The sequence below is a fragment of the Stegodyphus dumicola genome, chromosome 3 (assembly GCF_044657685.1).
Source record: "Stegodyphus dumicola isolate Sdum_Otavi_A_Nest chromosome 3, ASM4465768v1".
Lineage (NCBI taxonomy): Eukaryota > Metazoa > Arthropoda > Arachnida > Araneae > Eresidae > Stegodyphus > Stegodyphus dumicola.
Window position 1 is genome coordinate 256,533,802 of NC_140770.1, and position 25,842 is coordinate 256,559,643.

General features: G+C 32.8%; 1 protein-coding gene across 1 annotated transcript in view; it reads right to left on the bottom strand.

Moving 5' to 3' along the window:
• Window positions 1–481: 481 nt before the first annotated feature.
• LOC118191551 (uncharacterized) overlaps window positions 482–25,842 on the bottom strand; it is a 30,586-nt gene continuing 5,225 nt past the window's right edge. The window contains exons 2-5 of the mRNA XM_035362346.2: window positions 19,537–19,795; window positions 15,338–15,519; window positions 8,297–8,701; window positions 482–742 (exon numbers count right to left, since the gene is read on the bottom strand). Coding sequence (XP_035218237.1) covers window positions 735–742; window positions 8,297–8,701; window positions 15,338–15,519; window positions 19,537–19,795 — 854 coding nt within the window. The 3' untranslated portion in view covers window positions 482–734. The remainder of the gene's footprint in view (window positions 743–8,296; window positions 8,702–15,337; window positions 15,520–19,536; window positions 19,796–25,842) is intronic.

The window sequence follows — 25,842 nt, forward strand, 5'->3', positions numbered from 1 at the left end:
AAAGAAAATACAGTTTCCCACTAAATGAGATTTAAAACCTGAAGGTATCCCAGGCGGTACAGCAGGTCATTTTCTGGAGTCGATTTATTTAACTATCAGTTTTATAGCTATACAACAAGTGGGATAATTTAGGTTACCAAATTATCAAATAGAAATCTAATAAATTAAATTGGTCAGGACCTGTAAAAATTATCATAATTCCGGAAGCACTAGTTACGTTGCTCTTGAGAAATATTTAAGCCAATTGATAATCATTGATAATCATAATAACTGCCATCATTGATAGTCTAGCACTTTATTAGTGAGCTATTAGTGAACAAACTAGAAGTTTTAAATCAGGGATACGTTACAAAAATAATTATTTAAACAAAGACATCTAGGGACAAAATGTTTGCATCAATAGAAGTTATGTGTATATTCTGCAGTGACAGTCACAACCTGAATCTGCTCATAAAATGTGAAGAAACAAAAGCATTTTAAAAATAATAACTTTTTTATTTATACAACACGGTATAATTTAGTATCATAAACACCCTTTTATAAAAATATTAATACAATTAAATATTAATGTAATTAAAGTAGTAAAATAAAGATCTCCTGTAAATCTGACATGTGCCGCGTGTCAGAAATGATAGTAGTCCATGTTTTTTATTATCATTGATGAGATTAATACTTGCTTATAAGCTATTAGAAAATGGAAGAGCTGGAGTCAGTAACTTCACTTGAGCCTCTTCCTACTCTTCTGTAACATAAATTATGGTTTCAAAAGTACATACAACGATTGAAATGATGGAAAACTTCTCGTGAAATAAAACTTTTATTATTTACATTATAGGATTCCAATAAGAAAGTAAAACAAGTTAACAATGAAAAATATAAAATATAGATACATTTTACATTTTCAAGTTTACATAAAACATACATCATTTTCTTGTTAATATTCAAGATTTATTTTACAGGAACAAATTGAATAACATATCAACAATTTGCTATATATACATACTGTGATATAGAGCACACGGCTCTCAATTAAGTATGCGCTTTTAAGCAAAGAAAATCACAAAAACGTTTTCCTGAAAAAGAATTTCTGCCTAGAACGGAAAATTCAATCAAAATGCCAATGTTTAATTTCACAAGACACAGAGAAAACTACTATTAATTTAAACTTAATGTTTACCAATGTGCTATCTGCAAGAAGTTTGTTATTCATATACAGATTTATTTTATATAATTGTAATTATTAAACCAGTATTAATTTCCATCGATACGACCAATCTATTATTTGAGTATATAAGATTCTGTCCACGTAATGTACATTTGCTTTTGTTTTGATACGATTTTTCTTGATATGTACACATTTGATTTTAATTTTAATTACTATATATGTGATGTATTTATTCCGACTAGCTTGACAAACTACATTAAAATTCATTGCTACATCTCTTTTAAATCTGGTTTTTAAGTGTTGTCACATTTTTATATTTTTCGATTGAGAGTTTAGCTCTTTTCAAAAGTGATTACGATTTTCATCCAATTTAGAGTTGAAAATATGATTTCATTTGTTTTCATTCCTTTAAGATTAGTTTTCTTTATGAATTCAGAATGAACTGAAAGTGCTCTGGATACATCGTAAACGTATTGTTCCGAAATGCGGTGAGATAGCTAAACGTCGAGCTTACAGATAAAATAAGGGTTGCCAGATTTGGCGCGAAATCCCCTGTTTGGATATATTTAGGAACAAAATTGGCGATATCTCATAGACGGAGCGAGAACATTCTAGAACGCATTCTTAACAGTTTTCCCGAGAATATTCTCGAAGGTAGGTTAAAGCTATATATATCCTGCCTGTATGGAAAGAGTGGCGTTTTGACTTGAGAGATTAGTTAGAGGGCGATCGATCGAGTCGGGAGCTGTATTTTGGTGCTGTGGCGAGAAGCTGTTTTTCACCGTTATAGCCTGAAGGCTGTGTTGCTGATTGCTTCAGCATGTTTCTCGTAGTTTTTCGACGACTGTAAATGTGTCTTTGGACCTGTCCTGTGTAATATTGGCGAATAAATTGTGTTTTGATTATTCATCAAGCGTTATCATCAGTTACTCCAAATCCACGAACTCGTAGAACGCAACAGTATTAATCTAACAATAAAGTTATCATAGCGAGTGAAAATATCAGCTGCATTATCGTTTTGTAATATTAAAGTTAATTAATTTTAAATAATAATGTTAATAAATGTTAATAATTAATGTTTAAATTAGTTCTGTAAATTTTAATTTTATACATTTTGTCAATTATCAGAACTTTCTACTTTAGAAACAAGAATACACATTTACAGCAATAATGTTTATCTTTCTTAAAACAGTATAAGCTTACTTATTGTTACATTTCAGCTATTATTTTAAGAAAAATGTTTTGGAGATTATTTTCCTCACTACTTCACTTTTCCCTCCCTTTCAATGTTACCATCATCATTACTACGCCAAAACGACGAATCTGCTCCCAATTTCTTTATTTCTTTTTTCACTTCAGCACAGTTTCTATATTACTTTTCGATATTTTAAACTACTCTAAAAGGAAGAGATGGTTAGTTATGACTCGATTTTTTTAAATTTAAGCCTATTATCTCATTTATCTCGAAGCAGCGCTTTTACAGATATATGATTTTGGCATAGTGCCGATATTGTGTATTTAAGATCGATCAATTTAGAATTCTTTTAAAGATCAAGTTTGTAATCTAGAAGCAATTTTAAAGATACACGCGAAACAAATTTACAGATGTATTAATTACATACAACGCTATTATTTAGAAATAATCTTCAAGAAAAGAAGTCTTTCAAATATTCAAACACGCGAAAGTATTTTCTTGTATTTTATACAGTGAGGTGTTAATGAATTTGTGCGTTCTAGTTCTTTATATCACAATCTGGATAGAAATTTTATTCTTAGCTAATGCGTGTTTAAAATTTATTTGCGTATTCTTTTACTTATGCATAACTTTATTTAAAAAATTTTTATGATATTTTACTTCAATTGTAAGCGTGTTTGATACGTATAAATAGCATATTTGACGCAGACATACATATTATTACGTATATGCACACTATACAGGAAAGTAAACATACATATATGAATGAAGAATATTTTAAGTACATAAATATACTAAAAGACCCGCACTTTCTCAATCGCACGCTTATTCATGTATTTAAAAAAAAATTGTTCATTTAATCACATACACGCGAACATCACATGCAAAGACCTTCACAATATCACTTATCATCTTCATACTACAAACTCTGGGAAATTATATTGTGTGCAAATGAATGCTTTAAACAAATAAAATAACACGAATGAACGAATACATAGTTGTAATTTTAAAAAGAATATTTAAAGTAAGGAGAGCCAATGTACAATATATAGCATAAGGAAGGTTAATGCACAATATAGACAAAATGCATGCAAATTTAACTTCAGATTTATTCGATATTAATCTGCATAATATAATAAATTATGTAACTAATACTTCAATCACCTGAAATGAAAGATAATTAGCAATAATTTAATTAAGAATATAAAGAAACTTAGCAATTTGTTAATGAATCAAAAGTATTTTACTTACTACCATTTGATTAGATTTTTCTCATTTCTAAAGAAAACTTAAATGCCAGCAATGGCACGTAATATTGACACAAGAGAAATGAAATTTTATAAAAGTTGAAATAAAGTTCTAGCTTTTTTATCTCTAAATGTAATTTGTAATTATTGCAGTCAAAACAATACAGCAGGAAAACTATTATTATTATTATTATTATCCGACCATGAGTAACAATAATGAAATCAAGGCCTTTTTCCATTTTCAATAAATTGGAAAGTTTTAAGCAGTTTAAATAAATGAACTTTAATTTATTATTATGTCCGAAGTTTGCTGTTATTTCAAATTTGATAGGAGAAAAGTTTCAGGTATTTTAGTTTGAAACACTTATTGGCTATCAACCAACATGTTTGCTTATTAATTAATTATTTGAGTTTAATTACGGAATTTTTTTATTGCCTTCGTAATTGTAATTAAACTCAGCAGTTTTGCACGAGGTTTTTACCTAACTTTATATCATATATATATATACATATATAGATAGCTAGAAAGATGGAGATAGATAGGTACTAGGTAGATAGACAGACAGGTAGACAGATAGAGAGACAGGCAGATAAATATATAGATAGATAGCTATAGGAAAAGATAGGAAGCAGGATATGGGCATAAGAGTGACAATATCCACGCCAGTTAGCTTCATTAAACGTTCAATGTTTTAGATAATTGAATATAAATTTGAAGGAATAGAGTTATATGTGAATCACCAAATGTAACAAAAGCAGAGTGAGTTTACTTTGCAAATCAGCTATAATAAAGATTGTTTCAATTTTAATTCCTGTGGTTTTCAGCCTAAGGTTTAACGGTATAATTGATCATAGAAGGAAGAGTGTTAAAACTGTAATAATTCAGATCATATTCCTTTTTTCACATGTGAAGAAATCAAAGGTAACTTCATTGCTATCATTTGCTTGATTGTAATGTTGGCATTTCCGCGGCTTTCCTAAGTTAAACAGATTCATTTTTTGCTGTTCTGCTTCCTTACCTTCCTTGCTAAACTCTTATGTGTTACTGTGGCCATTAACTCTTCCGCATTGAGAAAGGGTCAAATCTATTTTCCTGAAACATCGAAAACGCCCTTGTATACGAATTTCTCTTGGAATTGGTTTTCCTTCCCCCATGACAAGTAGAATGCTGCAGTGGTAAGAACAACCTACGTAAGTTTCACAATTCTGACAATGATGACCATTCACACGTCTGGCAATGGTGACAATGGTTTTCACAAATCTGACACTGTGTGGCAATGTGTAGATGGTTATATACAAGTCTGACAGTAACATTATTATCAATCGCTTTTAGAGTTTTGTTCGCTTTATAGGTTAGAGTTCGCTTTTAGAGTTCTGTTTGAGCTTTTAGAGACTAAGAAGTTTGTGAGACATTATAAAAATTCTAAACAAAAATATTTACATAATTCACCCAAATTTTATTACACTAAAGTAGAGGTAAGCTGGTTAAAATGTTTTCATATTTCACCAAAGCTCAATGTGTCTGTTTTTACTCTTATGCAGACATCTATGCACCATTAAAAGGAGTAAATTTGACCATGGTGAAAATTTAGCTGGTGCCACTGTTCAATGAAAACCGTTATGATTGTCTCTTGCAAAAATCCGGCTCATTACCATAAAGATCATTATAGAGGCCACCTGTGAGACTATCTCAATTAAAATTTGGCACAAATAATAATCTTTATTGGAGATAATTTACAACATTAACTTACAACATCGCTCAAGATAGCTGTGCAAATAACTATAGAGGCTTGCAGAGACTTTATCTGCAAGCATGAAAATAATGTTTTTATTATTATGACAGTAAATTCAACGTAACTGAGTGCCAGCTAGAATCGAAGGTTTTCGTATCGCTTGGTTGACAGAAACTAGTTTATACTCACGGAGGAGAAAGTTGATAGTTAAGTGACTGATTACATTTTATAATGTACTATATTGGATGCGTTGGGGGGCTTAAGTAGTACTGTTCCTCGTCTCTACGAGTATTTGCATATTCAGCACTGTGTATTTATATCAATACAAAACCCTACTTGTCAAAAATCAGAACTCAGACTCGTTAAAATGTAGGCTTACCTTTTTAGTCTATAGCTGGATAAAAGTCCTTGATACCTTTCTCAAAGTTTCAGTTCAAACCTCCAACCGTAAAGAGTTTGATCCTGAAAATTAAAATTCCACCCAATTCTATGAATAAGTGGTATTTGCTTGATTATAATTCCGTCGCCCAGACGACATAGTGGTTAACAGAGCCTGCTGTGGTACCGAAGGGTCCGGGTTTGATTCCTGAAGATGGCAAGACTGTAATTCCCCGTTCTTTCATAAGGATATGGAACGGGGCGGGCGTGGTCACTATCCCTTTACCATAAAGGTTAATCAGTTTAGCATTACGTCCACCATTATCAAGAGAACCTCCTGAGATGTTAACGGGGTCACATACTAGTTGGCTCACACCAACCATCCGTTCCATCGTTTAGGAATTGTTCCCGCCGCCCCATTGGCTGGCAGGACTTGGCCAACTTAGGCTTGCCCACTACTAAGACCGGAAGTGGTAGCCATTTTATTGTGAAAGCATCTAATAGGTCGGTTACCGTTCCCTTATACGAGGTAACGTTGGCCCACCTATAAGATGCTTCCACAATAAAGTAGCTACCATTTCCGGTGTTAGTAGTGGCCAAGCCTAACTTGGCCAAGTGCCCGCCATTGCGGTGACGGGAACAATACCAAAACGATACTTTTTACCTTGGCTTACATTCTTCCAATGCACATCCAACCCGAAATCGGATTCAACTGGAACTGGCAGAACTTTTAATCTGCAGAGAAGTGGAAACTCATCCTTTTAGATGAAATTTTACTTCCATAACCCTTGGATTTAATGTTTACAGGTGGAGAAATTATGTAGTATTATTCCTTGGTTGTCATAATTTCGTTATATTCAGCACGCACTAAGCATTTCCAACAACCCAAGAAATTTTCATTATTATATTGCTACTGAGCTGCCAGGTGCAATTCTTCTACTTGTGTTGCTTTGATACATCAGCTATAGACACCAGCTTTCCATAAATAATATTTGGTTTTATCTGATTGTGCTTTGCATTGTTTTCGAAATTAGTAAGGATTTGATTAAGGTGTAATTTTGAATAACAGCTACTAGAAATTATAAAACTATGCTTAGTGATTTAAAATTTTCTCAGCACGGTTTCGTAAAATAATAAAAAAATATGTTTCATTCTGCTGTATAATTTATTGGTTTAGTTTTATTTCGTTTAGTTCCAGTTACGCTGCTTATACTTTATTTGCATTTTAATTGACTTCGTGAAAATTTAATTCACCTTTACCTAAACCATCACTAGCTTATCTCTATACAATATTAATCTGCATACTAGAAATATCAAAGAACATCAGAATTCTAAAAGTTAAGGATTGATGTTTTCCATTTAACATAAATTTATACGAAAAGGGAAAGAAAAGGGAATTTTAGAGGTAAAAAATTTGTTTTCAGAAAATGAATTGAGTAAGTGAAGCTAACTTCAGCAACATACTTTAAAAATATGAAATGAAATGAAGTATTTAATGAGATATACGAAAGCATTCGATCACATGATCAGCATGAAAAAAGTCTGAGAATTTTACTGTGTTTGTTTAAGATTTTAAAATGTTGCATGAATCTTGTAGCAACTTAAGTTCAAAAGACCTCTTGCCTTAATTATACTTCCTTTCGATAAATTATTTATTTAATCTTCATGCATTCATTCCTCTGATAAATTACTCTATTTTCCGGCGTATAACGCGAATCTATAATTTCAAGCTAGAGTTTTTAATTTTTAAGTATATTCGCCGTATAACGCGCCCCCAATTCTTCACGAAGAAACCTAAAAGATACATGTGCAATGATGTTATCTTTCGAGGTCACTTTTTCAAAGGTTTTTCCTAGTATTTCGAGCAATAACATACCGAACTGACAAGCGATAAGGGTAACTATATGTGTGTGAGTTAAATGCTTGAGAGAATAAATATTTCTGCAAAGAGGGTGAATTGTATTTAATGCAAGTGTCCAAAAGAATGCTATTGTAGGGTTTTGAGAAAAGGGCGATATAATTTAGAGTAATAATGCACTCTCAACCCGAAAGAATTCGCGGATTAAGATTCGGATGTTTTCTCTTTCGGTAATCATTTGAAGTGAAGCCATGATTACGAAGTGCACATCGAAGGTTTTAGTTGAAATATAGTTGATCTAGTGTTCCTTTCAGTAGTAAATATGGCTTCTGCCAAACGAAACAATACAGTCCTGGTTTCAAATGGGAAGTCCTTCAGTTTTCGAAAGAAAATGGACATCGTGTTGCAGTAGGGATGTTTGGTGTTGGAGAAAGACGGAAAGGGAGATAATCATTTATTTTTGGATCAGAGTAACAATGATGGTGAAGATGAAACAGAAAGTGCGTTTTATACGACGGAGTATACGGTATTTATTAATCTTCATGCTTCATCATCTATTCTTCTAAAAAGTAACTATATTTAGCGTAATTATCTCTTTGCAGCTGTTGTAATATCAATAAACATAATTTTGTTTGGATAGGGTAATGTGCTTATTGCTTTTTGATTTACAGTACGGATAAACCAAGTAAAAATTAAAATGCGGAGCAAATTAATACATACCTTCCTTGTCGTTATCGGCACTCATGAGTTCACACAAAGAAGTTGAATAGAAGTCGCAGCTCATTGTTCTAAGTTTAAGGGTGCCATCCGGAGTTATTCCCAAACCTGAGCATTTGTAGCCTTCTCTCGGTTCACCCTCGTCCCACAACTCTTTTGGAGCAGCTACCGCACCATCGGAGAAGAAATTACTTTTTCCATAGTCCCAAAAGTCAATGTACACTGCACCACCAAGAAATGAATTCCTCGCAGCTAGCTTAACATACTTCTTCATGTCATCATCTTTAATGGGTGCAACTTTATCTGGATGACAGGTTCCTTCAATTTTGTTGTATTCCAAAGCTCCATTAATGGCAGCTAAGCAGTAGGGACCATACTCAAAGTAAGGCTTTAAGTCATCTTTGCAGTCTGGAATATAATGTTAAAAGAAAGAATTTTATTCTAATCCTGTATGGATTACTATAAGCATATCAATTAAAAATATATTTAAGCATGATTGTCATATAAAAAAGGGTTATTTAAAATGTATTGCATAATGAGGCAACGCAGGACAGTGTGCGTTGCAGATGTAAAGGGTTTTGGTCGAGTATTTACAGTAGATTAAAGCAGCAGTAAACGAATTTAGTAGCCGCCCAGACGGTATAGTGGATATAGGAGGTAAACCGTTCAGTTGGCTTCTGACCCAGGTATAGCTATATTCATGCAGAATTGGTTACCAACTCGGCGGGAGTCAACCACTAGCTACCCTGAGTAGACGACATTTATAAAATGCAAAAAAGAGATATACATGTGCCTACAAGGCAATTGAAGAAGAGTACAACAATGTACAAAGAAATATATACATTTGCATTCAAGGCACTTGAAGAAGAGTACCATCAAAATATATGTATATACATATAAATACAAACTCATATACAGAGATATATACACACTTACATACATAGATATTCCGAAGCAAATAAAAGTACACATACTCTCACTCATATTGATATATACACCCATACATATACGTTATCATGATAGTTAAAGTTTACAAGAAGCATACCATTGAGGTACGCGTGATCCTTAGCATAAATTAGGTACCATAATTAAAAGATATAAACATGTACAGATACATTACAGCATTCAGATACAGTACGAACTTTATGTATGAGAACCTGGCACAGCATAAATACAAAATTACATATTGAACATACATATCACATACTCTGTTGCTGACATATTGAACTAGCTTATATAGACTTATATGACTACTATCTTCCAGTGTCAGAAGAGTAATTCCTAGTACAGTAGTCAATTATTGTTTTCAGTTTCTGCTGGGCAACTCTGTTACTTTGTAGTTGTTAACAGAGTACAACTCTGTTACTCTGTACTACTGGTTGCTTGAGGCTGTTAACTGCTGTGTGTGAGCAGGAGAACACAAAATGATCTGGATGACCCTCCTCCCCACATTCGCAGTTACCATTCTCTCTCAAGCCAAAGCGGCAGAGGTATGAAGGAAAGGGCCCATGACCAGTGAGGAAATACGTCATGTAATTGCTATTAGTTTGGATTGTTGTCTTGATCTTGGGAATGTGTAAAAGCGTTTCCCTGTGGAGGCTTGATCCCAACGTTCTTGCCATATTCTTAGGAGCTGATGGAATGTCCGACTCTTTAGGTCCGAGACTGGCCTAAGGGTCGGGACTTCTCGCAAAGTGGATGAATCCGCTGCTTCCTTTCCGAAAACATCTGCTCTCTCATTTCCTTCTATTCCCGTAGGAGCGGGCACCCAGATGAGTGAGGGTCTTTGCGAAGCAGGCATGTGTGTTAGAATGTCTCTAATGCTGCTGACGATAGGACTGCGAGAACGAATTCCAGCTATCGCAGCGAGGCCTTGAGGCTGAGTCTGTGTAGATGATATTGGGCACTGTGGGATTATTCTTCAGGTGGAGAAGAGTTGCTCTGATTGCTATAAGCTCCGCCTGAAAGACAGAGTTTTCAGAAGCGAGCTTTCTTTTCCACTCATACGTTAAAGCTCCTCCAGAAAGTATACAGAATCCGCTTCCCGTGCCCCCTGGAGGTTTAGAGCCATCAGTGAAAACACCAGTTGTAAATCCCAAGTCCTGTGTTCTATTAAAGTAGATAGTGTCCACAAGGTTATTTTTAGCAGGGTGGCAGGGAGCTTGCGGTATGTGATGCTTCTGCGGTGCCGAAGAACCAGGGTTCGAATCCCAGAGAAGCCATGGATGTTTGTAAATGTATAGTGTCTTTGTGGCACGGGGGCACTCTAAATAATATATGGCAAGCCGAAAGTCCTCTAGAGAGGCTGATGGTAAAGGAAGAGGGATGGGAGACCCTCAAACCCATCCCCCCCGATGTGTTCTCCACCAAAATTGGGTTTGGAATTGAGAAAAGTCGTACTGTCATCTGTGTGGTACTAAAGGCACTTGCACCTCTCAAACAAACGCAGTTTCTTCCGCACTCCAAATATTAACCAACAGACGATGGCGAAGAGGTTCTCATCCAAACAACAACATATTTTTTCCCCTCTTCCTCATTACTTTCCACTAACGCTGTCCACTATGCTTTGTACGGATATGAAAAAAATTAAATTAAAATTTCATTTCTTTCTTTTTTTTTTTTTTTTTTTTTTTTTTTTTTTTGTGTGTGTGTGTGTGTGTGTGCGTCTTTTATTTTAATGATTTCCATTTTTAGCCCAAAGGGACGTTATCCCAGAAGGGCTATTAATTTCGTTTTGGCATTTTGCGTCGGTTCACTATAAAAGCCTGAATCACTTTTCAAATTGTTGCCACCAAATATTACCGCCCTGCGTTATATTTAAAGAAATTAAATAATGAAGAATCTGCACGAACATATGTTGTTTCTCGCATTTTGAAATAACAACGGTACCTAGAGACATCAAATTTTGAATAACGAAGTCCTCCACTCGAATATGGACATCTGGAAGCCCAAAGTTGAAATTTATTTTATCAGCTATTTCATATTTTGTAAAATTTTAACGAATTTTTGATTTTTATTTTGATTTGATAGCGTTTTAATGAGCTTCCTTAACTCGAGATGAGTTTCTTGCTTACTTTTATTGAGTTTGTAATTCTACCATCTTGTAGTATTATTTGCTTTTGCCTCATCTATTATAGTGTTTCACATACCCATAGGAGTATTTTCATTATTCACCATTGTTTCGCAAAATAAATACAAAATTTTGTTAATTCCTGTGAGATGTTTTCTTCTGTTAATAACCATCTTCCCGAATAAAGTAAGAGAACTAATAGCAGCTTTTATTTCTCTTTGTGTGGAATTCAAAATACTTTTTTGAAGCTTATATTTAACGTTTTGTGTTTATGGTAGCATTTCTGGTTCAAACCTTTCCTTGTTAAACCAAAGGGCCGAAGTACAGAAGGGCTATTAATTTCATTTTGGCCTTTTGCGTTGAAAATGTCTGTTCACTTTCCAAATTGTTGCCACCAAATATTAGAGCCCTGTACTATATTTAATGAAATTAAGTAATGAAGAATCTGCAGAAATGTATGTACGTATGTTTCTCGCATAGTGATAAAACAATGCGAAATCATTATCAGATTTTGAATGACGTACATTTCAGATTATCAGATTATCAAATTATCAGATTTTGAATGACGGACATTTCCACCAGAATATGGGCGTCTGTAAGCCCAAAACTGGAATTTGCTTTATTATTTATTTCATAATTTGTAAAACTTTAACGAATTTTTGATTAACAAACTGAGAGATTTCAAAGCGAGCAATGGCAACACTGTGCGGAGGGAAAAAACATTTCTTTCTCCAGCGCGCGTGACTCTGCATCATAAATTCTAAAGTTATGCTCGTTTTAAATTATTTTACGATATTGCCGTTGAATTGAATTTTATGGTTGAAATGTGAAGAACATGATATTTAATAAATAAAAGTAACAGACAAAAACGTTAAAGAAAACGCTCCTTTGGGCTTAATGTAACATATGAAAGCTTCAGTTTTTTTTTTCTTTAAATTTATATTTATTAGTCCAAAAGGGCAATTTGCCCAGAAGGACTATTAATTTCGTTTTTGCATTTTGCGTTGATTCACTACAAACGTTGTTTCCCTTTTCAAATTGTTGCCACCAAATATTATCGCTCTGTATTATATTTAAAGAAATTAAATAATGAAGATTATGCATAAATGTATGTATGTTTCTCGCACTATGATAAAACAACGGAACTTAGAGACATCAAATTTTGAATAACGTATTCCTGCTGCGAATATGGGCATCTGGAAGCCCAAATTTGAAATTTGGAATTTGATTTCTTATCGATTTCATAATTTGTAAAACTTTAACGAATTTTTGATTAACAAAATCAAGGATTTCAAAGCGAACAATGGCAACGTTTCACGAAAAACATTTTTATCTCCAGCGCGCGAGACTGCTTATCGGAAGTTCTAAAGACATGCTCATTTTAAAATTATTTTGTGATATTGGTCTTGGAACTGAATTTTATGGTTTAAGTGCGAAGAGCACGATATTTAATAAATAAAAGTAACACACAAAATGTTAAAAAAATGCCCCTTTGGACGTAATTTAAAATCTGAAACATGTAAATTTTTTTTAAAAAATTAAAGTCTTCACGTATCTAAATTTGATGAAAAAAAAGTTTTCTAGTAATTTCTTTTCTGGATTCTTTAATATCATTAGAGAGGGCAGGTTTCCAATGATAATTTTTCTGTATTTTCAGGTAAGGTGTATCAAATAGAGAGTTTCTAAAAAGATTCAGTGCAGACAGAAGAAAATTTTGCTAGTATAAGTTAAGTATTAATTTCAAAAATATTCTTTATTCCTAATACCAAAACTTCAACAGCCTGTTTGCTTATTCATGTATCCCATCTATCGTTTATTTGCTCGTTCGCTCGATAATAGAACAGCACTTGAGTATTCTCAGTCTAAGAGAAGTTATGTCTTCGTGGAGGATTTTTTTTTAAAGGAAGTGGCACGCGTTTATGTTAAGCATAAATAAACGCTTATGCAATCAGCCAGTTTGCAGGAATTCGAACTCTTGGGCCGCATTATTAGTACTCAATTATTATCAACTCGCCAGCAACATGTGCACGTGTATACGAGCCAGTTTCTTTTGTAAAGTCCTCCACGAAGGCATCCCTTCTCTTAGGCAGATAGCCTTTGAGGCTTAATTAATAAATAGCCGTATTTTCATAATCCAAACCATCCACTCAGCAGCTTGCGGAGGTATACCACTTCAGTACACCTTACTTAGTCTAAGGACGTTTGGCCCCGTCTGCGATCTATACTTTCATGATTACATTTTTGAATCAGTGCCCTTATATCTTGTTGTTGTACAGAAATAGTATCAACGTTAGAACACATTACCTTACTCTTGCGTTAATAACTGATTCACTGTTCGCGTAATTTAGTTTCTAGCACGAACATTTTTAATATTATCTCACAACAAGTAATACAGCATGTATTAATTAACTCGCACAGCAAAATATTAGGCTGCATTATTGTTCTGTTTTGACGAATCAATAGCATATTATTACTGCACCACGTCGAAGTTTTATGGCGTTATATTATGATATCAATTTATTGTTATTGCGTTCTTTATATGTTAGTGTTATAAGAGATTTTGAAAATTTCACTAATAACACTAAGAATAAAAGTGGTTTCAAAAAAAGTGGTGACTATTTTTAGCCATTCATACATACGTAATGTATATACGGCTGAACAGTTCATATACCTCCTGCTTTTGTTTTTAAAAGTTGGAAGAAATTCTATTTGGATGGAATAAAAAATTAACTAGGTTATTAAATTAACTAATGGAATCATTTTCATTTATGTGTTCTTAACTACTTGCTTATTTTCATATTTTAAAAAAAAAAAGCGTTTTAGTGGCGCCATCTGAGAACTAAATAACTAACTGGAAGCGGTAGATCGCATTCTTCCTCATTAATCTTACTTTTCTAAATCTAAGAAGACAAGACAGGTGTAATAAAAATAGAATCAGTTTAATTAATAATAAATGTTTGCAAAATAAAATGTCTAGTTTTGCATCCAAAAATCTAAAGTACAAATTTAGTTACAAAAAACCTATTAATATATTTAGATTTCAGTTTTAAGAGTTTTCTCAAAGACAAATAGGAAAAAAAAATAACATAGAAAGCACAATAACGTGCTAATCGATTTCCATATAAAATAATTCAGATGGTGCTGAAGCAACGTTAACCTTTTGCGGCACAGTGTGTCCGGTCTGGACACACCTAAAAATTTCGTTCTGTACGCACAGAAACACTGAATGAAAAAGGATTTATAGGATACTATAGGTTACTCTGAACCTTCTTTGTTTATAGTAGATGGCAGCTGAACACAAACTAGTTCGTATATTTTAGCCATGTTTACTTTTTTAAGACCCTCATTTTTCAAAGAAATCTTCCAGATTTTTTTTTTTTTTTTAGGGTATAAAAGGAATTGTTTGAAAAGAAATTTCTATGTTATTTTTTGGCTGTATGCTAATTTCCTTATTTTATATTAGTTTTAAATTTTTACCTTGAAATCTTGCCTAAAATCGAACGGACAACCCTAGGTGTGCCCAGACCGGGCTCACCAATAATCTGGGACAACTGAGAGTCTGCATTCTTTGTTTATCCACATCTCATCGGTCAGTTCATTGACAACATTGCTCCAATGCTCGTTTCAGCACTCTTTTCGAAGCTCTATTCAGTCAGTGTGCCCACTTTGGGCACACCCACAGAATTAAAAGATAAGTGCTATCTTTACAAAATTTAACTTGTGTACTCTTCTAGGCCTAATTAGACTGCCTACCTTTTTTTTTTTTTAAATCAAAACTCCAACTTTAATAGGAAGCGTGCCAGAAAGGGTTAAATACTCCTTACACTGATAAGAAAGGTGCTGAAATGGCTTGACATGACTGAAATGACATGACTTGGCAGGAAAGTGTGAGGATTTTAAAATGAAATTTACTAAGATACATCGCATCTTCTACAATAACTAAATAAAATAGAGGAAAAATATGAAATGCAAACCTGAACCCGGCTTTCTCATGCATATTACTGGAAGTCTCGGTCCTCCACAATCCACCGCTTGAATATTGAAATTCCAAGATGCATTTACTCCTGCGCATATTAGGCTTCCATCGGCTGGAGGCTCAGCCCAGTATTTATAATTCTTCTGCATAATTTTCTCCTCATCATAGTGAAAAGTCCAGCTAGGTAGAATATAATATATAAAATTATATACTATCATAGCAGCGCAGACAAAGAAAAAAATTAAAGCATGGAGTTTCGTAGATAGTTCGAACTTGTTTCGTAAAAATTATTCCCAGCATTTTAGAAAACATGTAAATTTCAAATAAATTACAGAACAGCATAATATTATGCTTCTAACTTCCTTTGATGGTGATTAGTAATAAATATTTGAGTAAAAAAAGGATGGACAAATAAGTTCAATGGATGAAGAAACAAATAACAATGAAATTTGAAGGATTAAATAAAACGTTGCTGTGGTGGCGCCATCTATTGAGAGGATAGTCGTTAGATTGTATATGCCCCTCAACTTGGTACAGAACTGCATTTCTTGCAGAATTAAGATTTTATTCCTCTGACTGACTCCAGGCCAAAACAGTTATTGTGTGTGTGTGTGGGGGGGGGGTTGGTGTTAACAGGATGTTGTCTGACGTCACTGCATTGCATTAGCTCTGATTTTACGTATTTACAGTTGCAATTTCGTATGTTATAAAGCATAATTCTAATGGGGTAACACCTAAAATTAATCAAACAAACATATTTTTAACTTGTGGCATACGTCTTTATAGGTATAATTTAAATATAATTTTTTTTCATGCTTTTGTATTACAAAATAGCATTTGTATAAATTGTTTTCTTGCGCTAAGGACGCTGACAGCAAAAAAATTTAACATGCGCTCTGTAAATTTCAGATTATATAGTCTAAAAGTTCATAGTGAATTTTATCGATAAAAAATTTTTAAAATAAAAAAAAAGTGCAACTGTTTCTGCTCTTTTCTTAAATAATAATAATAAAAAAAAAACACCTACGGCTGTCAATTCATAAAATTAAATCTTTACTGTTATTTATTTAATAAATAATTGTGCAGATTGCAAAATTTTATTTACATTTTATTTTTACAAAAGTATTAGAATTTATTAAATTTTTAAAAATAAATTTTGAAATTTTATAGATTTTATTTAAAAAAAATATTTTAATTAAAAAAATGCTACAAATATTTCTGTTCTCTTCTTAAATAAAAATAACACCTACTGTTACCAAACTTTATTTTTAAGTGAAATTAAAATATAAAAAGATCTAGAGTTTACATTTAGTTTTTAACCATCATTTTATGTTAATGTGCTTTCCTATCTTCCTCATTTCCAGGCTTGTCACGCCGACCTTTAGCTCACAGTCAACCTGTATTTAGGTAAATCAATTTTAATATTTTAAATTTAAGCCATAACTGCTTACTGTATTTTGTAAGCCTCAGTGGTGCCTTCTGTTAACTTCTGCTTGAATCAAATAAAAGGGTGCTTTACTTTCTTTTTTCCCTGTCTCTGTGATACTTATAAGATATTAAGACTTCAAATCTTACGTACATGTTATGCTTCCAAAGAACATGAGATTAACAGATTAACAGAACATAAGGATAACATAAGATATTAAGACTTCAAATCTTACGTACATGTTATGCTTCCAAAGAACATGAGATTAACAGATTAACAGAACATAAGGATAACAGAAAGATTTGAGAAATATTTGTGCAAAAAAATTCTGATCGATTGTATTCCAAAATTCGTCTGCTATCTTCGACAGAGATATCCTAATCAGTAAGAAAAAAAACCTACCTAAAATCAAAGCAGACCAAAAAAAGTTATTTCCGATCATTCCCAAAGAATGACAGCTGCTAACTTCGTTTCAGATAGGCAACAGCAAAAGATAAAGAGCAAATGATAAAAAGATAAAAATAAAGGATAAAAACAAAAGATAAAAAAGATAAAGCGATTGAAAGGACAGTTTGTTTCGTAAAAATGTTTCCCAGAATTTTAGAAAGCATGTAAATTTCAAATTTACGACACTGTAAAAATTGCTACGAGTGCGAGTTCACGAAAACTGATGAAAATGGAAATAAGTTTATTTGGAAACTTCTCAAACTATAACAGTTTTGCACACCAGGACGCTAAGGCATTACTAGTCCAGGCTTCATGTATAATATAAAATGAATTTATCTGAACACAAGCTACTTTACATATGACAGCAACATCATCAAGTCGCTGCAATTGCCTGTAAAATAATTGAAACAACATACTGAAAGCTATAAGGAACATAAAAACATAAGACCTGTTTCTCTTCCAAAAATCTACTTGAGCGAATCCACTTGTTCGGTACAAGATGTGTATCTTATCGGATCCGATAACTGCTATTGAGAGAAACATTTTTCTACGCTCTTCTACAGTGTATGTAAATAATATTAAGATTGAATGAAAATGTATCTGTGTAGTAAATAATCCAATGAGATATTAAGCATCCGTTCGAGCATAACACGATTAATAAAGATATAAAACGGTAGCCTTTATAGAACAAGCATTATGAGTATTTATATTATGAGACTCCGAAGTTTCGATTTGTTAGCGTTCCATGTTTAATGTTTAAGTGAATTCTGGAAATAATCCTTTCACATCTATATTTGATCCGATTTAAAGCGCGTTTGGAAAATTATATTATATGTCAAATTATATTGAGAAAATGAACTTCATGATTCCAGAAGTTTTAATTATATACTTCATTTACTAATTCTCGTTTGTATCTTTTTAATAAATTCATTTTAAGAGCAGTTTTCTCAAATTTGTTTTACTTTGAAAGTAGATTTGAAACTTAGATTACATTAGAAGTATTATTGTATTAAAGCACACTCGCTGTCCTGATCGGCATAGCGGTTAATGGTACTGTTCCCATACCGATGGGTCTGTGGTCGAATCCTGGGGAAGACAAGAGTGCTTTTCAGTGTATAGCATTTGTGCAACAAAGGGACACCCAAAATACTGGCTAGCCGAATGTCATCTTCAGTGGTTTGGTAGTAGGGGATGAGAGATCAAAACTGAGGCGGAACTGCAGAGTTAGGTCAGCGTAATTATATGTATGCATTGCGGGAAAAAAAAAATGGTACAGTTCTATATCTCCCGTTCTACTGGGCCGATTAACAAAATTCAAATTGCGTTTCTCATGTCTCGAAAGCGCGACTTAGTATATATATTAGATTTATAGGATATATATATATATGTATACATACATAGCATTATTCTACTATAGGTATTTTGACACAAATCGGACTAGTTTAGCTTCTCATTGTTAATTGAATTTGATATATATTTATTAATATCTCTTTTTTTTATTAAACTTACTTGATTCCTTCTTCAGGAAATTCGGAATTTAGGCTTAATCCAAATATAATTCGCACACTTTTTATGATTTATTAAAAAAAATTTATTTTTAAATAAAAATTTTTCGAAAAATATTTTGAATTATAATCTAGAAAATTTGTACCAGCATCTTAAAGTAGATGTAGTTCTAGGCATACCTCCAAAAAAAATTAGAGTTTTTTATACAAAATTTCCAAAGATGCAAACTGAAAAGACTGAAAAAAATGTGCCAATGTAAATGATTGAAGTTCTCCTTAAATTTCGCACTGAACTATACAAAATTTAATATGTAGGCATAATTTCAGTGGTAGAATCGAAATATGGAAAAAAAAAATGGCATGCCATTTCAGAAAATTTCCGATTTTGCGTCAAAATACCTATATTAGAACACTACATATACATAAATTTAATATATATCTTAAGCTACGCTTTCGAGACATGAAAACGCAATTTGAATTTCGTCAATCGGCTCAGTAGAACGGGAGATATAGAACTGTTCCCCCCCTTTTTTTTTGCGCAGTGTACCGATGAAACAGCTTGATTTTTAATGTCAATTAAACTAGCAATTAAATGGTGTATATATATATATATATATATATATATATATATATATATATGATTTGCAGCGAATCTCAGACCCGAAAGTATGGCTGAAAATACAAGAAATGTTTCGAAAGATGATCTTGTACAATACGGAAGCAGAACGTTATATACAATGTACTGATTTAGCGAGTTCTGGAAATCTCTATCAAGTAATTGTGAAAGAAATAATATGAGGTTAAAGGTGTTTTACTTACTCCCTATCATCTAAAGGTTTACTTCTTGACAAATCTTTCATTTCGAGTCCAATCCAGAAGTAAGCAGATGATAATTTTTCAGCTGCAAAAGACGTGATTGCATCCTGTATTTTTTGGGGAACTTCTTTTTTTTCAATCACTGCCATTTTCCCACCAAACTGCTGACAGGCGTCTTTTGCATCTTTATTTGGATAAATGTCTGTCTGGAAACGGTAGCATTTTGTGCCAACTCTTATTGGGAAATCCGTTGGACAACCACCTAAAAAATATAGCAAATTAAGAATCTTCAGCAGCTGATGTATATTAATTGTATAGTAAACGGCCATTGGAAATGTTTGATTTCATTTATACAAGTTGCAGTTCAAAGTATCTGATGTCGACACCGCATGACTTTCTTTTACGGCCAATTAAATTACACGCATTTTTTTGCTGCACTTATTCTCTCGAATTTTATTAGAGATATATTTCTAATTCAATTAATTCAGTTTTCACTTCGCAGTAAGGCAAAAATACGTAAAAATTCAAAACATCTTCATTAAAAATTGTAAATTACGGAAAAATCTGAAACACCAAATACATTTAAAAACAGTTAAAAAAATTTTTACAATTAAAATTTTTGCACAAAAACGAGCAATCGGGATAGCGAGCAGGAAGACAAAATTTTCATTGCATAAAATTGAAAGTTAACTATTGGTTCCACTGGGTGAAATTACACTGCATTCAGCGGAGTTAATTCACTAATATAATAAGAGTTGCAAATGTAAACAAATGGCGGCCTCGTTAGGCTTAGCGCCACTTAAAACTTTTAAATTGCTGATAATTCTACGACTATCATATGAAGATTAAGGCTAAAACTAAAAGCATAAAAACCTTATCTGGAACATAAGTATATCATAATTCAATCACTTTTAAAGCAAGAAATGCACAGTTTACCAATATATAAGAATAAAAACTGAGCTTACCGAGCAGGGTAACAGAGTAGCAATATATATATATATATATATATATATTCGCTTATGCAACCAAAAAAGGGAAATGGAAAAAGAAAGAGAAGGGAGATGCACAACTACATGTTACAGCAGTTCCATATATAAAATTTCAATGTTCTACGGCTACTCGTTTTTGAGGTATGTGAGATAACTTCAACACATGCATGTACAGACGTCCAAAAAAAAAATCTCTGTATCCTTTTTAAATCTATTTTACACTGCGTTTTGGGAAAAGGGTCCTTTCTTTGTCTCGCGCAAAAACAAAAATTCGAGAATTCAAAATTCGTTTTCAATGAAATATGATACCTGAAATTTTTCACGATTACATTACTTCCTTTGCTTTGTACAAGGAAGTAAAAACGATTTGTTAAAGCTTAAAATAAAGCCACCAGGTGTCTCAGATTCTGAGGGACATCGGGAATTTCAATGCAGTGTACCAAAATATGGCCCACATTCTATAAATATTCCCAGATTTTGTAAATATAGCTCATATGAAAATTTAGTTTCACCAGGAAGATGATTCTGTGGAATTAAAATTATATTCAGTAATCAAATAGTAACATTTTTTTTATATATGCTTTAGAAAACTCACAAATTCAATTAAAAGACTAGTTTTTGAAAGATATTCGGACTTTTTGCTGCAGCTGTGCTTCGTACTTGGAAAACGGTCAGTGAAATTGAATCATCTTAAGAATTTTAAATGTATGGTACATTTAATTCAGAAACTGAATCCGCGGAAAGAATGGTTATCTCCCGAAATAACATTTTATGGAGAATTATTATCTGGCAATAAATTATACAAAGAAATATAGCATTTAAAATGTATCCCTATGAAATATTTGAAAAATTAATTCATTGCTCAACCATAAAACTGAAATTTAAAGTCATAAGGCTAGATTTCTCTCATGATTTGAAAGAATGGTACTATTCCGTTTTGAGGACCGTAAAAAAATTACAGCGAAAATGTATGCGCAAAAGCGCCAAATCTAGCAAACGCGCCCATTTAACAGGGGGCCAAATCTAGCTTATACGCTGATTTCAGATTGCGTAAGTAAGGATAGTTCTATATTTATTAAGACGCCATTGAAATACTAGTTTAATGTTTAAATCCTTTTTTGATAACGCTGTGGATTTAACAATTTGGGAATTGCCCAGTGACAAAATAGATTAGTCTGCAATAGAATATTTTTCAAAGAAAAGGCATCATTCATTATAGAAAATTATGTTTGAACAACCAACGAGATGAAACTATGCTTTAGCCATAACTCGATAGCGAAATAGCGATGCAGGAATCCATTCAGTTATGTTTAGCCTTTTTTTATATAAATTATAATAATGATCTGAAATAGTTGTTTACTCTTATGCTTCCGTTCAGTTATGTTTAGTCTTTTTTATATAAATTATAATAATAAAAATGTATTATATGAAATTAACTTTCATATAAATTAAAACAATGATCTTTAGATAGTTATATCTAAAGATCTATTATACTTCTCTCGTTATTATCTCTCGTTAGGGTTGCCGCAATTATTTTTCGCAGCACTGGCATCAACAATAGTTTGGCGATTTTTTACGGTCCTCAAATAGTACCGAAAGAATAAACCATTGCAGGCCTATTAGCGGCCGAACGGTACAATAGTTGAACACTGGTAGTTATAACGTCGATTTAATAGCAGGCAAACGAGCTGGATGCATGGGTGTTTCAGTGGATTTCCCCATGTGTAACGTGTATACGAGCCAGTTTCTCTTAGAAAGATCTCCACGAAGGCATCCCTCCCCTTAGACAGATAGCCCTAGTGTTCTTTGCCACTACTACTAAACCATTCATATCTGTCAAATCAATTATTGGGTACTTATAATCTTGTCGAGCTCTGAAGTTGGCTACTATCGAAAGTTGAAAATTGGCAGAGATCCTGCCAAAGTTGCGCCAATTATTTCTGTGGAATTCTGAAGGAAATAAAGCCTCTTTATTCAATAAACAATCAGTAACTGACCCGCATCCTTTTTGAACTTCGAAAAAAAACTTTAGTCGATTTCTATTACTTTTTTAAGTCTCCAGGTTTACCGAAAACTCCGTTTAGAATGTTGTAAATACGAACTTTCCAGTGGTAATTGTTCCAATCTATTTCTGTTTTGCGGTTATATTCAGCTGAACATGTTGTATTCATTGATACACACAATTCTTTTTATGATATCGAGTTGTCAAAAAAGTAATTTCGTTCTTTCAGCGTTAACTTGAAACTAAATTTAATTAACTACCCAATTTTTTCAATGCAAAAAAGGAACATAATGGATCTACTGTCACGTAATAAATACACATAAGTCTATCTTTCATTCTGTTCGAAGACGTTTTGCGTTCTTTCAGGTCACTTCAAGATTCTGCGCTCACAGAACTTCTGATCTTTACCAACAAAAGAACTCAAGCAAGTGCGATTTCAGGTCATCGTTATTACTGAAATTTTTACCATTTAAGACGTTTTGTCAACTTCGAAATAAATGATAATCCGTTGGTGCAAGTTCGGGGCTATATGGGAAACGCAAAGTTACTACCAACCAAGCTCCAATAACTTTGTATGTGTAGCTAAAGATGTTTTAAATCTCGCCCCCATAGTCGTGGTTGGAACACTGTTCTTTTGCAATTTGCCATCTTTGATCTTTCCTCTTTGATTGCTTCCTCCACTTTCACAAGTTGTTGGCAGTAAACATCTGAGTTGATAATATACTTTGAAGCAACTCAAAATACACAGCATCTTTGTAATTCCACCAAATTGGCAGCGTGATATTTTTTTGATTCATCATGCTTGAACCGTATTTTTTTTTCGTTTAATGTTATTGTAGACGATCCATTTTTCATCGCCAGTGATAATTCTTTTCAAAAAGAGGTTGCAAATATTGATTTGATGTGTGAAGTGAATTTCTTTCAATTCATGCGGAACTCATATATGGAGCTTTTTAATGAGTCCAAGACACCTAATGTGATTTTCAATTGTTGTATGTGATACAGCTAACATTTTTGCAATCTTCCGCCCATTTATATGACTATTCGACTCAATTATGACCTTAATTTTGTCATCATCACTTCAGAAGGTCGGCCAGAACGTTAGTCATCTTCAAGTGAACAATATCCAGAGCGAAATGTTTTAAACCTATTCTGACGCATGCATTTCTATTAAGCAATAAACATCTTAAATTTCGCAAATCTCTTTTTGAGCCTCAGCCCATTTCTTGCCTTTTTAATAATAAAAAGTATAATATGTCGAAAGTGTTTATTTTTGGAAGAATTTATTTTAAAGCCATGGAAACGCCCATGCTGCTTGCCTGTTCAACCGAAACCAAACCCAGGTCAAACTACCAGTATTCAGCGGCTTTTACCACTCAGCCGCTGATTGGCTGAAAGCATAGATATAATAAGCGTGCTGTTACGTCACGCATATCCATATATGAGGCTAAATGGCGATGCTTGGTGGCAGTTTTATATAAAACGGTAAGTATTAATGATTAAAATCTTTTTTCAGGGTACAGTGACAACAATATAACATAATATATTTCAATAATAAATGCAGGTCGGTTTTGAAAGTTAATTGCTACTGAATGTCAGGAATTGTTAATGAAAAGTAAAGAAATAAGTTGTTACATTTTACCTTTATTGCTTATATAAACTCATTATAAATATTTTTAGGAACTATTTTGAATGAATAAGGATGTTTTGTTAACTATTTAAGTATACATATTACAATATTTTGCAATGGATATAAAAATCTTATACTTCCTAATGTGTAATGTGAATACGAGCTAGTTTTAGTAACACATAAAGTTCTTTCTATTTAATGAGACCTTCCTACCTTCAACAAAATTCTATGCAAAAATTTTCATTTCATGTCTTTTGTGTTTATTTTATAAATTAATTTCCTTGAATTTACGTATTTTCAGTTTAGAATGTAATAACTATAATTTTCTCTTGAATGGAATTAGAATGAATTTTTAGCCTCTAAAATTCACTATATATTTCTTCATCTTTGTTATATGTTACATGTCATTTATTAACATTATTATGTTATATGTCATTTCCGAAGATATTAGATTGCGTTATAAAAAGATATGTATTGTACATTTGATAAATTTTTAGAGGATCTTCAAAAGTGTTGCTAATTTTATGATAAATTAGGTATTTTACTTGATTTCTCTTAATTTTTTTTAGCCCAAAGGTCAGTAGCCCAGAAGGGCTATTGGTCTCAAAACGGCATTTTGTGGCGTTTCACTATAAACGGCGAATCACTTTTCAAGCTGTTGCCACCAAATATTATCGCCCTGTATTATATTTAAGGAAATTAAATAATGAAGAATCTGTATGAATGTATGTATGTTTCTTGAGTCCGTTACTGTGTTATGCATGTCCAGTCTGGGCGTATGCCTGTCCATCAACTCAAAAAATACTGCAAACGGCTCATAACTGTGTTTTTACAATATCACCAAGAGGTTTCATGAGAGTCAAGCTACTAATAGTAACCCAGCTATTAAAATATGTGACTATGACTATAATGATTTGTCCAATTTAAACAAACCAGTGGCTATTTTAACATTTATAATATATAATCTGCACTGAATTGTACTTTTGTAACTGCTTGCACATTTGCATTCTACTGTCGAACTGTATTATTTCTCCATGTGTTTATGCTCTTTATCTTATGTTGTCATACTCTTAAATTTTTTCGCGTAACCAGCACAAGTTTTCGTAGTTGCCATGTTAATCCCTTTTATTTCAGGTTCTTTGCACCAGCTGGAACGGTACAGCCTAAAATAATAATAATAATAATAAAAAAAAAAATGAAAGGTTTCAGATTTTAAATTACGTCCAAGGGAGCATTTTTTTAACGTTTTGTGTATTACCTTTATTTTTTAAATATCATGTTCTTTGCACTTTAAACCATAAAATTCAGTTCAATAGCAGTGTCGCAAAACAATTTTAAAATCAGTATATCAATAGATTTTCCAATACACGCAGTTCCGCGCGCTGGAGATATAAAGATTCCCCCCCCCCCGTAGAGTGTTTCCATTGATCGCTTTGAAATCCTTGAGTTTGTTACTCAGATATTCGTAAAAGTTTTACAAAATATGAAATCGATAATAAAACAAATTCCAAATTTCAAATTTGGTCTTCCACATGCCCATATTCGTAGGAGGATTACGTCATTCAAAATTCGATGGCTCTAGGTACCGTTGTTTTATCACAATGCGAGAAATATACACTACATTTATGCAGATTTTTCATTATTTAATTTTTTCAAATATAATGCAGGACTTTAACATTTGGTGGCAA